The following is a 14,111-nucleotide window of genomic DNA, read 5'->3' as shown; positions in this document are numbered from 1 at the left end:
GGCGGGTGGGCTGGAGTCTGCGGGGGCCAGGGGTCCTGGCACTGGGCACGGTCCAGGCGCGGACGGGCGCAGACGGGCTTACCTTTGGCGCACCTTCGGCGCTCAGTCGGTGCTCCCGCTGCGCGCGTCTGCTGCGCGGTCGCTCTGGGGGCGTCATTAGAGAGGAGCCGGGAGGGCGGGTCAGCTGGGTGGCGGGAGCGGGGCAACCAATACAGCGGTATTGGAGGAAGGTGACGCAGATAATGTCGGAGGTTATAGGGCAAGAAGTTCCTATGGATGCCAGGTGGCATGTGCTATGTTCATCTGGGGAACAGACATGGCCTAAATATAAAAAAAAGGTGGCTGCTAGTAACCGCAGTGGTGGCCAAAAGAACCATGGCCTGGGGAGGGGAGGGGGTGGGGACACATTTAACCGGAGACAGTGACACAAAGGAAGAGGGATAAGGACTGGTGCTGCGCTGCTGAAAAGAATATATGAGAGCAGGGGCTGTTCCAAAAAGTGGGATAAAGTGTGGCAACAGTGGTAAGAGTAGAGGGGGACACCGGATCGCTAAGGGGGGTGGTTGACGGGGGTGTTAATAGCAGAACCTCTACTAGTCTTGTTGCTTATTCTCAAACATCCATATGTTGACGAAATGTGAAGTATGATGACAAATTGGCAAAATCAACCATTGCTATTGTAATATGGTATATTGAACCAGACGCACGTTTAATAAAAAGTTTTAAAAAACAACAACAAAAACAGTCTTTAGTCTTAGACGCGTCTTGCTGGGGAAGAATACAGTAGCGCCACTGGAGCCGTCTCTTGAAAAGTCAAATTCAAGTTTTGTTTCTTAGGTCTCCCAACGCTTTGGTGGGCAACTCAAACTGAAGATTGAGAAATAAAAGAGTAATAGTGTACGTTTGGAATAAATCCTGCTCCAAAGAATTCAGTTGGGAAGGAAGAGCCATCCCCTATGAAATCCTTTTGCTGAAGATGCTGCTGAAAATAAATTAAGTATCCCTGTTTTGCGCAGTGTAAAAGATTTATAGGAGAGGGTGACTTCAAGAGGAGGGTGAAATCCTAGTCTGTCCACTTCCACTGAGAACGCCTTTGAACTTGTGACGGGTCAACAACCAAACTAAGAGTGGTCCTATGAGGAGAGCCGGTGAGAGTATTACAAATGTTTCATTAGCAGCGGTTTATATTTAAGTTGCAGAGAACTGAGAAGCAGAAGAATGTAGAGGAAAGAAAGCAACAAAGTACATGCAAGCTCTACATATCTGTAGGTCCACATAACTCATTTCAGTGCCGTTAACCACTACTAATAACACTACTACTTTTTGCTTTGACTTTCAAACTGGATGAAGAATTTGGAATTACATGTGCAGTATACTACATCTCTTTTGTGCAAGTAACTTGACATAACGCACAACCATTCAACCAAATACACTTTCCTGAGCCAGCAAAACCAAGGTGTAAACAAGATTGCCAAAACAGAGTCCCATGCCTACCCTGTTGCTCAAACCATTAGCCAAGGCACTGATTCACTAAAAAAAAGACAATTTGAGAGAAAACAGAAATCCCGGAGGGTAAGTAGGCGGCAATCTTGTGACAAATCCTCGAGTGACAAATGCAAACATGGCTTTGTTCTTGGCTTCTGTCCTTTTCTCCTTGGATATGATGTCACATAGGAGCTATGGATTGCCACGTTTGTTATTGGTTACAAGTTCCTAATAAAAAAAAGAATTCCTGGAGGTCTCAAGTGTCTTAGCCGATATGGGACTTACTTTCTTGCAGTGTGCATCTAAACTATCTTTTAGGGCCAAGTGGACATCTTAGTGAAGCACAAGCAATTAGTCAACTTCGGTCTAGTATACGAAACAAGCAAAACATAGGTCTGCCACTTAAATCTGAAACATTCTGTAAATCAACAATGTTGGGTTATTCATCTACAGCATGCTCTCATTCCAGAGATATTCGGGAAGGGCTTTAACATTTTCTTATGCTTTTACATGGTGTGTCCGTATCTAGGACCAGAGTCCTATCAGTCAACTGCAGGTGCATCAGGTTTGCTGTACATACCGCAAATGCTCCGGAAAATGCAATATCCAGCATTTAGGAATTTTTTTTAAATACTATTAGCATTTGACTTCCAACCAATACCCAAAAAGCCATATATTAAAGTCCTTAACGTGTCTGCTCTAGACAATACTAAATGAGCAGAGTCCTACTCTCCACTAAAAAGTGGTAAACAAGGGACAGTAGTACATTTGAGCAGGAGACAACAGTACAGGCAACCTAGTGATAGGTGTGGGTAGTGATTATCATGCGGCAGGTGCAGCACCATTAGTGGATAGCATTATAAATCATTAGTCAGTCAGTTTGCGAACCAAGGTATAAGACAAAGCGTTCCCAGATATCTTGTAGACGGGCTTGAGGTTCTAGAAGTTCTGCATAGTTTTTAGCCTGCGCTCAATAGGAGGCAGCATTTTTCAGCTCCCATAAAGGGGGTCACCTTATCTAGCAGCATGCTAGCTGTTTTGGGGCATCAGGAGCACCACTCCCATCAGCCGCTTGACTAGCTCTTGGATGTGTTTAATGTAATGCAATAGCACTGTCAGTGGGGCACAGTCAATGGTAGTGCCCACGATCAGATCAGCCTTTATACAGGTCAGTGTATAAGGTGTACAGCTTGAAAACCTAGCCTTTTTGTAGGCCTTCAAGTTTAAGGTCCTATACCAGTGCTGGATCATGAGCCAGTAGGTGATGGTGTGAAATACTAGGAAGCTATGGCCGAGTGGGTCATAGCTGAAATTTTCAGCCACTTGATCAGTGGTAGTCTACAATAAACTGAACAAAAGACACAAGAATGAAAGTCCACCATCTGTCCCTCCTTTGCAGAAGGTCTTCCATGTCTTAGGCTTGTAGGATTTAAGGAGGAAACTACATAGTTATCCTTATTGGTGACAACTGCTTGACTACATAATCAGTGGTAAGACAGAATCGTCACCAACGCCCACATCTCCAAAGAACTCCTCTCCAAGGAATTCACCAAACCTGGCATCGAAACAGACGTTCCACCCTCCCAAGTCCTCTGCAACTGACTAAGCACCTTCTTTTACCTCCAGATTAAGGCAATCCTTGACAACTTCGACAACCAAGACCTCTGCACCGCTCCAGCTCCTACCCCCGAAGACGTCACCCAACAGATCCTGCTCACGTTAACCACACTCACGACCGAAGACATCTTAAAGACCATGATGAAAATTTATTCTGGGGCAAACTCAGACACCTGCCCACCCCACATCTTCCACAAAGCTGCCAAGCCCATCGCACCCAAACTACGCTGAATGATCAATTGCTTCCTAGAAACTGCCACATTCCCCGAGGACTGGAAACACAGAAGTCAACCCCCTCCTCAAGAAACCCTCTGCAGACCGGACAGACCTCAAGAACTTCAGGCCCATCTCCCTGCTCCCATTCGCAGTCAAAGGCATCAAAAATGCAGTCAGCACCCAGCTAGCAAACTTCATCAAAGCCAACAACGTCCCGAGCATCTCCCAATCAAGATTACGCTGACACCACAGCACCGAAATCGCCGTACTGGCTGTCACAGATGACAATCCAAAACTAATATTCGAGAGCACATTTCACCCAAACTGTGAATAAACTAAAGCACCACAGACTCATTCTAGTAAACCATGCCAAAAGCAATCTTTAATTTTGGATGTTCGTTAGAATTATAAAAATGCACTGGCCATAACCGGTTTACTCAAGCTTCCATCGGCAATAGGGTTCCTATGTCCTGTGCAGATACCAGGTTGACTGATTGCAGCCTTTACAAAACCAAAAATCAATCAAACTGTAATAAGAAGAAAATAAAAGTTTAAAGCAATTGAAACATAAGTTCTCAGGGCTATAGTAACTCTAAGTAAATTAGGTCCTGAACGCATGTTCAGAGGCAAGGTGTTCCAGGCTCTGGCCAGAGGGAACACACAACCACCCAGCCATTCCTTCAAGCACCTAGGACCACAACCCAATAGAAGGCCGAAGAGTGTAGAGATCTGGCCGGAATATACCCTGAAAAACAGTGAAAGGATTTTTTCTTATGAGAAGTAGAGTGCACAGCCTTGTGGCAGAAGCCAAGAGCTTTAAGAGGCTGCATTGCAGTATAGGAAGCCAGTGGAGTGACCCCAGATGTGAAGAAATGCTAGCAAATTTAGGAATAGTCAGCAATAAACAGATTATTGCGTTTTGAATAATCTACAACTTGCGGTCAAGTAGAGAGGGAAACCGCCATATAGGGCGCTGCAGTAGTCCAGTCTACTTGTCACCATTGACTGGATCAGCCAGTGCCTATACTCCAAAGGGATAAGAGTAATATCTTTTTGAGCTACTTCAGGACCAGAAAACAGGTTGAAACAAGCTTCTGTATGTGCACTTCGAAAGAGATTTATGTCAAAAGTGACTCCCAGATTGTGAACCTTTGAACTGGGACAAAGGAACACCAGGTATAGGAATTACCAAACAGTCTTCTACGGCCACCATGCTGGATTTAAAATGATCCTGAAATTTCACTTAGTCTTCTAGTTTGAGAAATGGTGTAAAGAGATGTGCTTAAGGGGGGTCACACTGCGAATGAATAAAGTTGGGAAAAGAGCAGACCCCTGGGGCACTGAACATGATTGCCTATTTGAATGTTGAGCGATACAGGCCATGTAGGATTGCTTGTGACCTGGAGTCCAAGAAGGACCTGAACCAGTTCAAAACTGTTTCTTGCAGACTTGCCAGGAAGAGTCGCTCCAGCAAAATGTTGAAACTGAGTCAAAAGGTGCAGATCCATCTGAGAGAATTAGTGCCACTGATCCACGAGAATCTAGTATGTGCTGGGAGAGTTTGCCCAGCTTTCCAGGATGTTAGCCACGACCAGAAGGAGAGAAGTAGTGCAGTAGTTAATGAAAACGGCTACATCCAGGGAAGGCTTTTTCAGAAGTGAATTTACCAATGCGGTCTTGCAAAATGACAGGACTGAATCAGTTTCCAGCAACTCATTTCATATTGAGGTAATTAATGGGAGATAGATTGTGCAATCAACTTCAAAATACTTGGCAGATAAGGGGTCAAGAAAGGAGCCAGACGAACAAAAGTTTAGTTCGAACTTTCTCCAGTGGTATCAGATCAAACGTTTAACAGGATTTTAGGGGAGCACAGATTAAATGAGAGTGAGACGGAGAAAGGACAAAGGTAAAAAAATATGACTTCAGCAGAGAGACATTATTGAGATAGAAGTCTGCCAGTTCCATGCAGAATTGTTGAGAAGGCTGGACTTTAGGTGTAAAGGCATCAGCATATGCTAAGGACTCATAGATCGCAAATAGTTCCTTAGTCGTATTTGGGGCAAAAAGAATGTGGTTCTAATAATAGTTTGTGTATGCATAAAGCACCACACTAGAGTCTGATTCTCTAAGTAGTAAGGGAGCAGAGGGAGAGCCATACCGATTTGTACTAGGAGCCTAGAAGGGAGCACAGAAAGAAGAGGCTGTAAGGTCAAAAAAGTCCAGAGAGACAAGAAACAAAATAATCTTCGAGTTCTAGCAAGTGCCAGTAAAATGTATGAAGTTTCTTAGAGTACCAACACAGAATACCACCAAGCACAAAAAGACAAAGAGGATCATACAAGTGAATGTGTGGCATCTTCAAGATCCCCCTCTTGGTCTTTAACAACATCGTAAAATGTACGTTTCTCAGGATTGAGATCAGAAAAAAATCTAAAGTCAGCACCAGGAAGCATTCATTGCATGGATGTTCAAAGTTCACCAGTGAGCCTTGGCACAATATGATCCACCTACTTCATAGAGAAGTTTACAACGATGGACGAAAGGGAACAGTTCACTGCCTAGAGGATGCCCTCCAGCCTGGGGCCAGCACAAAACAGTCTAAAGCCATTACCTTTCCACACCGGGAAGTTAGGCTCCAAACAAAGAGGAATCAACACTTGCCAAGGTCATGACCTCTCCAACTCAGAGTGGTAGCCTGCATCTGGAATGTGATCTTAGGAGCTCACAAAAGGAAATGAGCGGATGGTGGTGTTTCAACGGTCTGGTATAGTCATCTTTCCTGGACATATCTGACAACTCCCATGGAAGATGAAACAGAATTGACTAAGACTCACTATCTGGCCATTTTTGGTTTCTGCTCAGTAGTGGAAATCTGACACAGAATGCCCGGATTTCAGAAACCTGTCAGCAAGAGAGGAGGAAAAGAAACAACCAGTTTCAGGGAGATGTGCCTTAGGGACAGATCAGATTAAACAACTCTTGTCCAGGAGTCCAGGATGGAGAACAGATTCCAAATGGAGGAACAAAGAGGTTGAGGACTTCATTCCAAAGGGGGTGGTGTACTAGAAAAGCAGAGTGGTAGACTGGTGGCCCTGCACGACAAGCCTTTGAAGAAAAGGTCAGTTAAAACGTTTATTAGGAAGCAAGGAGAGGGAGAAATGAGAATCACATCTCATCCCCAGCAACATCAGATTTCCAAGGATGACAAGCAGGAATGTTGGTTACTAGAGCACAAGACTGGTTGATCAGTTCTTTACCAGATCCCAAAGCCAGCCATACACTCCAGCTCAGCTGACCCAGTAGAATCTAATTACGTGGAAGTCCTTCTGCACTTCGGAGAAGAAAGTTAAAGGAAGAATAGATAGCACATAAGCATCATCCACCCCCGAAGAGGAAAACCAATCTTGGGAAACCATACTTGTGTTGTAATGAATATTTGAGAGCAGATCTTCCACACAATGAGGATCCTTTGGATAAAGAAGAATGGATGGGGGCCGAGGGGGCATAATGCTGTATTTTAATCTAGTTTTGAAGGAAAGTACCCGTGGCCAAGGCCTTGAAGCTCAGATGCCAGCTCACAAATTTCAGTAGCAGACAATACAGGTATTAACCAAGCAGGTCCACATCCAAAGGATCTTAAAGTCGGTTCTCTCCTAAACGTCTCTAGCATCCCATTGCTCAAGTCCCAAAGCCATTTGGTGCACTAGTTTGATGCGGACTTGGAAAGCAATAGGAGGTTTCTATTAGGGGTTTCCCTTAGCTGGATTCTCAAAGATCCATTGAAAGATGTGCAAGCTTCTTTGATCATGCATCTCTGATTTTGTTCACATCTACAAGTTAACATGTAGTCCATTACTGCAGGCGACAGCAGGGGTGCTTTTGCTTGGTCAATCTTCTGATTACAAATGTATCAGAAAAATGTTACAAGGAAATATTGTGAAGGTGTCACTTGGCTGAGGTAGACTCCCCAAGGACAGAATCCTCATTAAAACCACTACAGGCAGTCAGTTCTCAGACTCGATTACTATGCCTAGTGAGGAACCAAAATGGCATTGCTGTACCTGACCTCCACTGTGGCAAACCACGAACTTCGATGACCGGCAACTCAAGTGACTGATAATGTGGTCAGAGCAGTCACCACCACAGTAGTAGTGGTTGGTCTGTCATTGGTACAGGGCATACATTTCATGTCAGTATGCTTTTGTTCAGTTTCCCCATAGAACTCACTCAACCTGAGAAGGTATTTAAACAGACCAACTCACAAAAAGATAACCTTTATTTCCAATAAAATACTTCAAACTGAAAACCGACATCAAAAATGTTGAATTAAGGGAATAACTGCAGAAGACTACTTCTAAAGAAAAAAATAAAAGATGAAATTGGACTAAGACTAGTGTTCACGATCTGTACAGCAGTGGAAAAAACCAGGAGATAACGGATTGTTCTCCACTCTTCGACTATAGTTTTCCTTGGCTGCCTAACAGTGATGTTTTACCTCCAAGTGGTTGTACGTCCATGGAAAAACTAATTTTTTTCATTTTTAAAATCACATCAATTACAAATATGGGCAGCAATGATGCGTCATGTATATTTGCCCCATTTTTTATTTTATAGTTTTATGTATACCTACATGCATGCCTTATTAAAAAGAAAAAGTTGCTTTTACATACGACTGATGACGATATTGTAAGGTTTATAAATACTGATGCAGAAACTAAACGCAGAGCAGAGCTTCAACTTAACTGATAAGCAGGAAAACAGAACACATCACCTAAATAACTTGATGAGCTAATGTGACAGTTTTAAAATTCTCCAGATATTCCCCAATTCAACAAAAATATATTTAAAAACAAAATAAAAAACAAGCATTGGCACAGTCAATAGGTCTAGCCTTTGAGATCCATTGGCTCTGTTAATTGGTTTTGTTGGTGCTGTTTAACATGAGAACGTTGCAAGGCATAGTTCAAATATATATATATATTTTTTTTTAAATCACACAGGCAGTCGATTCATTCCACTGACACACATGCATCACAACAAGTGGAATTGACGTGTGTGCCATCTGCTTCAAATATTTTACTCACGATCCAAGATGGCAGACATTACTTGAAACAGTACATAAAAGAATTGTAGTGCAAAAGTTTCCTTTAAAAAAATACAAATAAAAAAAGCACTCTAGGTTTGTGGGTGGGAATAGAGGAGCGAAAGGGGAAAGAAAAGATCAAAGTAGCACACAAGGGCAGGGGGAAAGCATAAGAAGGAGGAGAGAACATCACAGAAGCCCAGAGGTAAGAGTGCTGCACAGGGTACGTGGTGGGGGAGAGAATCACTTGGACAGAGCACAACTGGAGGCGCGAGGTGGGTAGAGAAGCACATGAGTGCAACAGCTGGAAAACGCATGCACTCGCGTAGTGCTTAAGCAAAAAGAACAAGCTTTAAAAAGGCAATAGGTCTCGCCTTTGATTAAGTTAAAGCCATTTGCTTTGCTAATGGTATTGTATAGCAAAGCAAATGGCTTTAACTTAAAGGGGAGACCTATTGCATTTTTAATGCTTGTTTTATTTTCCATCGTTTTCTTTTGGCAACCAGCTTGTACTCTCACGCACGGTGAGAGATGTATTTAAACAGGGCTTTTAGTACAAACATCACACATTACAAACAAATGGAAATAAAAAGTCTTTGTGTCATGAAAAGTAAGAGCGGGCGTGTTGAGTTACTTTCTATTTGTACTTTTCTGAACGCCTTGCAAGATATATCTGCGTCACACACCTCAAATCTACGCTGCGGTTGGGACTCAGATGGGCCTGTTCTGCATTTGGAAAGGGCGGCTTCCCCTGATTGGGCCCTACTGGTCCCCGGAAGGGAAGAGAACAGAACATTTACGGAAAAAGACACTCTCCAATATTCAAACCACCCTCCTCTCCAAGCTACAACGCTCTTACTCACAGGCCTTATAAAACGTTTAATATTTTATAATTCTATAATATTTCATTTCACTGGAATGATTAAAACATAGTTGGGTCCGTGGCCTGTAAACCTCTGAATGGAAGGAATGGATTTCAAACTTCTTATTGGTGTTGTTAATTATCACCACCCCATTTTAATAGCTTCCAACAATAATGCCAACGTCGATTTATTTTGAAGAGATTGAAAAAAGAGCGATCTGTGGATGTGCGTAGTGCAGTAGGAATCGCACAATTATACATGCAGATTTGGACACAGTCAGAGGGGAAAGTAAATGGTTTATGTAGGCCACTGAAGCAGAGAGACGACCGGTGATTTCTCTGCTCAATTCATGCATATAAAAAATCCTTTAAACCTCAAGTTCCTTCTTTTTAATGTTATAAAAGCTTCAAAACCAAAGGGGTATAATAACACATTGTGCTTGTTTTTCTCTTATTGTTGATTCATATTCTCTCGGTATCTTTCAAAACAAGATTTTATTAAAGGTGTGAGTCGCTGCCATTTCCTGAATTTTCTTGCGATGAAGCGGTTTTAAACTGTTTCCAATATCCAGCAGGCAAAAAACCTGCATAATTCTGAGTAAGCGATTCCCAAAGGCGCGCTGCTAACGCCAGGCGAGACCTAAAAAGGTAGTCCTTGAAAGTGACTAGATGAAGGGCGCAAGTAAAAGGCTATGGTCAGGGAAGAGACAGTCACAAGATGGACAAGTCAAGCAATCGAAGAATCAAAAAAATAACTGAAAATAAACCCAACCTATGATAAGTAATGTGTGAGCTTTATGCCCACTGCAAGATGGTAAGCTAACAGACCTTTTGCAACCAGGCAGCTTGTGCTGTCAGGCAGGTTCGACCGAACCATATTAGAAACTAGGTCTGCAGAATTGCTGGTTACTTGGGTAACCAAGTGAGTTTTTGGGAGTAACATGTTTTACAAGAATCAAAAGAAAAGGGGAAACGTGTAAATATGCAGAGAACGCCTCTGTAGTTTGCACGTTTCTAACACCCATTATATACAAAGAAACTGCTGACTCATGTTACAGTTTTGATTAAATGATTTGTCACCATGTGGTCATATTATCAATATAGGAATAAACGAATTATTTATTGCAGCAAACTAGAGTTTCTACCTTCCTCTTCACTGTCCGAATACTGCTCCATGTCTCCGTTTCCATTCTGCCTTGTCTGTGGCACTGGTGGACCCTGATCCAGCAGCTGTTTGAGCTTCTTCTCATATACAGAGCGTGTGGTGGCTAAAGGACAACAAATAAGTAATGCATGTTAAATGAAATGGACACACGTAAAAAAAAGAGAAATCTACGTTTATTTACAATGTAAAAACTACCAATTTTCTGGTGCTCTGAGGAACATTTTATTCCACCTGACATGTTTCTAGCAGTTGCATATCCTCTATATTTACATACTTGAAAAAACACAAATATTTACTACTTATTAGTTCAGTTAGTTTGGGTCTATCTTCTTCAAAGTGCCCAAACTTGGTCCACAAAATCTTTGGGAGGCAGCACATAATACACAACGAATCTGAACCAGTGTAGCTCCCCTTTCCTTGCTGAAAAAAACACAAGATGCCAAAACTACTTCCTTGGCTCTAATGTAGAGAAAGAAACAGTCGACTGTGTGCTGTATCAATGGAGACTAGAGAGAAGAAAACAAGTTACTTACCTGTAACTACAGTTATCCAGTATTTTTAAAAAAATGTATTTGCTTTTTTTCAAAGTGCATAAACATAACAAGCATGTCACATGAATCCGTTCTCCAGTTCCCATGCTTCTCTCAATTTTACCAGTCTATTGAGCATATTGTTAATCAAAGTTTAATAGGTCAGAGAGAATAATTTATTGGGGACGTGATACTGCAGTAGACGACCCTCATGCGGGGGCATAATCAGGTAGGGGACACTAATGCCTCCTACGCCCTACAGGCGTCACGCAGCTGAGCATATTGCAGGTATTGGGACTGATGCAGTCAGTGTTCCACCCTTAGCATCTGGAAGGACTTCAGCTCCCCCCTTTTCAGCAAGTCCCCCAGTACGAAGATGCCAATGTCATCCCACCTTTTAAACCCTCTCAACTCATGCAGCTCCCTTAGGCATGCGTAGTGCAATTTTGGGGTTTGTTTTGTTGGTTTGTGTGTCCAACCAAACGCCTTGGTCGCTCTCACCCACATCGCTACTGTAACCTGTGTTGCTGATAGCAGCTTCTCTTTTCCTCTACCCCCATAGATGTAATGCAAGCAGGTGCGTTGCGCCATCGTCCCTCTCTCCAGTCTATACGTGGGGTGATAAGACGAGGCATGAAGCCAGTCATTTATCGGCGATAAGTGTTCTGCCCAATAGTACGCTTCAATATTTGGTAACGAGATAGCCCCATTGTACTGATTCCTCTGCAAAGTCTCTATGGCTATCCTGGATTGCTTCCCCAGCCAAAGCAAAGATCGGAGTTTGGCGTTTAGATCTTTAAAAACCTGTCTGGAAATATTCATTCTGTAAGGCATTAAGAAACTGCAGTAGCGTTATCATTTTGAACATTGCAGCACAGCCTAAATCGTGAGGGGGAGTGTCTTCCATCTAGCTGCGTCATTAACGAAATTCGTGAGTACTCGCTGAATGTTTCTCTGATAGGAGATAGTTTTATCCTTTGTCACGTATATCCCAGATATGTAAACCCTTCATCCGTGACCCGAAGAGCGCCGGGTAAGGGGGGCCAAACCTCCCCCTCTCTAGGGCTATACAAAATTGACTTGTGCCAGTTTATCGTGTACCCTGAATAGGAGCCATATCGGCCCAGTAGGGTAAATAGCAGTGGAATCGAAGCGGTTGGGTGGGTAACATACAGGAGGATGTCATCCGCGTATAGCAAAATCTTTTCCTGTGACCATACAATCAATCACGGAATTTGTATAGCGCGCTACTCACCACTGATGGTCTCAAGGCGCTGAGTAGGCGCTAGGGGGGGGGGGGGGGAGGGGGGGGGGGGTTACTACTGCTCGAACAGCCTGGTCTTGAGTTGTTTCCTGAAGGAGAGGTGATATCCAGGGTCAGCCGTAGGTGGGTGGGGAGGGAGTTCCATGTCTTGGCTGCCAGGTAGGAGAAGGATCTTCCTCTGACGGTGGATTTCCTAATTCGTGGGACAGAGGAGAGGGCGAGACTGGCGGATCGGAGCTGGCCGGTGGGTGTGTAGAAAGTGAGGCGGCTGTTAAGGTACTTCGGGCCCGTGTCGTGGAGTGCCTTGTGTGCGTGGGTGAGAAGTCTGCACGTGATCCTTTTGTTAACGGGGAGCCAGTGCAAGTCTTTCAGGTGGGCAGAGATGTGGCTGCGGCGAGGGATGTCCAGGATGAGTCGTGCTGAGGCGTTCTGAATGCGCTGGAGTCTTTTCTGGAGTTTGGCTGTGGTTCCAGCATAGAGGGTGTTCCCGCAGTCCAGGCGGCTGGTGACGAGGGCCTGGGTGACCATCTTCCTGGTTTCTGTGGGGATCCATCGGAAGATCTTCCGGAGCATGCGCAGGGTGTTGAAGCAGGATGAGGAGACTGCGTTCATTTGCATGGTCATCGTGAGGGAGGAGTCCAGGATGAAGCTCAGGTTGCGTGCGTGGTCCGTTGGTTTGGGCGCGCTGCCCTGGGCAGGGGGCCACCAGGAGTCGTCCCACGCGGAGGGAGATGGTCCGAGGAGGAGGACTTCCGTCTTATCTGAGTTCAGTTTCAGACGGCTGATCTTCATTCATTCAGCGACGTCTTTCATACCTTCCTGGAGGTTGGCTTTGGCGGAGCGTGGTCGTTGGTGAGGGAGAGGATCAGCTGGGTGTCGTCGGCGTAGGAGATGATTTTGAGGTTGTGTTGGCGTGCGATGGCTGCGAGAGGGCTCATGTAGACGTTGAAGAGGGTGGGGCTGAGTGAGGATCCTTGCAGGACGCCGCAGATGACTTCGGTAGCCGCGGAACGTAACGGGGGGAGGCTGACTCTCTTGGTTCTTCCGGCGAGGAACAAGATGATCCACTCCTGGGCCGCTCCTTGGATTCCGGTGTTGCTGAGGCGCTGTATCAGAGTGCGGTGGCAGCCGTTTCCCCGTTGTCGAGCAGGGACCTGATGTCGTCGGTGGCTGCGATGAGGGCGGTCTCGGGGCTGTGGTTTGCTCGGAAGCCAGACTGTGAGGGGTCGAGGGATCCGTTGGTCTCGAGGAAGGCGGAGAGTTGTCTGTTGACGGTCTTTGATGACTTTGGCTGGAAAGGGGAGGAGCGAGATGGGGCGGAAGTTCTTTAGGTCCGTGGGGACGTATCCGCCTGCTTGATTTTAAACCCTCTTATTCCTTCTTCCTGTCTTATTTCACACGCCACTATCTCTATGGTAAGGGCGAACAAAGGGGGAGAGAGGGGACACCCCTGCCGGGTCCCCCTCCTTATAGGGGAGTCCGCAGACTGCACCCCATTGACCCTCACTCTAGCTCTCTGGTCTGCATATAGAAGGTTCACCCATTTCCTGAACTTGGAACCAAACCCAAACTTGATCAATACTCCCTCCAGGAAGGGCCAGTGTACTGCGTCAAACGCTTTTTCCGCATCCAGAGACCGGAACATGTGGGGCTCCTGTCTGCCACGCACCTCCATCAGCCAGTTATGGGTCCCCCTCAAATTTAGCCTAGTGGCCCTGTCCAGCAGGAAGCCTGTCTGGTCCAAGTGGACCAGATCTGGGATCACTCGTCTTAGCCGAAGCGCAAAAACCATCGCCAGGAGCTTAACCTCCACGTTCAGGAGTGAGATGGGGGGGGGATAGGACGTACAGTCCTCAGGGTTTCCCCTGCTTGTGGATGGGAATAAT

The 14,111-nt window shown here is 44.9% G+C and overlaps 1 protein-coding gene across 5 annotated transcripts in view; it reads right to left on the bottom strand.

Moving 5' to 3' along the window:
• LEMD1 (LEM domain containing 1) overlaps window positions 1–14,111 on the bottom strand; it is a 492,643-nt gene that overhangs the window by 197,098 nt on the left and 281,434 nt on the right. For all 5 annotated transcript variants that reach the window (XM_086923443.1, XM_086923442.1, XM_086923440.1 and 2 more), the window contains exon 3: window positions 10,412–10,534. In XM_086923443.1, coding sequence (XP_086779569.1) covers window positions 10,412–10,534 — 123 coding nt within the window. The remainder of the gene's footprint in view (window positions 1–10,411; window positions 10,535–14,111) is intronic.

The sequence above is a fragment of the Lissotriton vulgaris genome, chromosome 5 (genome assembly GCF_964263255.1).
Source record: "Lissotriton vulgaris chromosome 5, aLisVul1.2, whole genome shotgun sequence".
Taxonomy (NCBI): Eukaryota; Metazoa; Chordata; class Amphibia; order Caudata; family Salamandridae; genus Lissotriton; species Lissotriton vulgaris.
The sequence above is the reverse complement of the archived record's forward strand: the minus strand, read 5'-3'. Positions and strand labels throughout refer to the sequence as shown.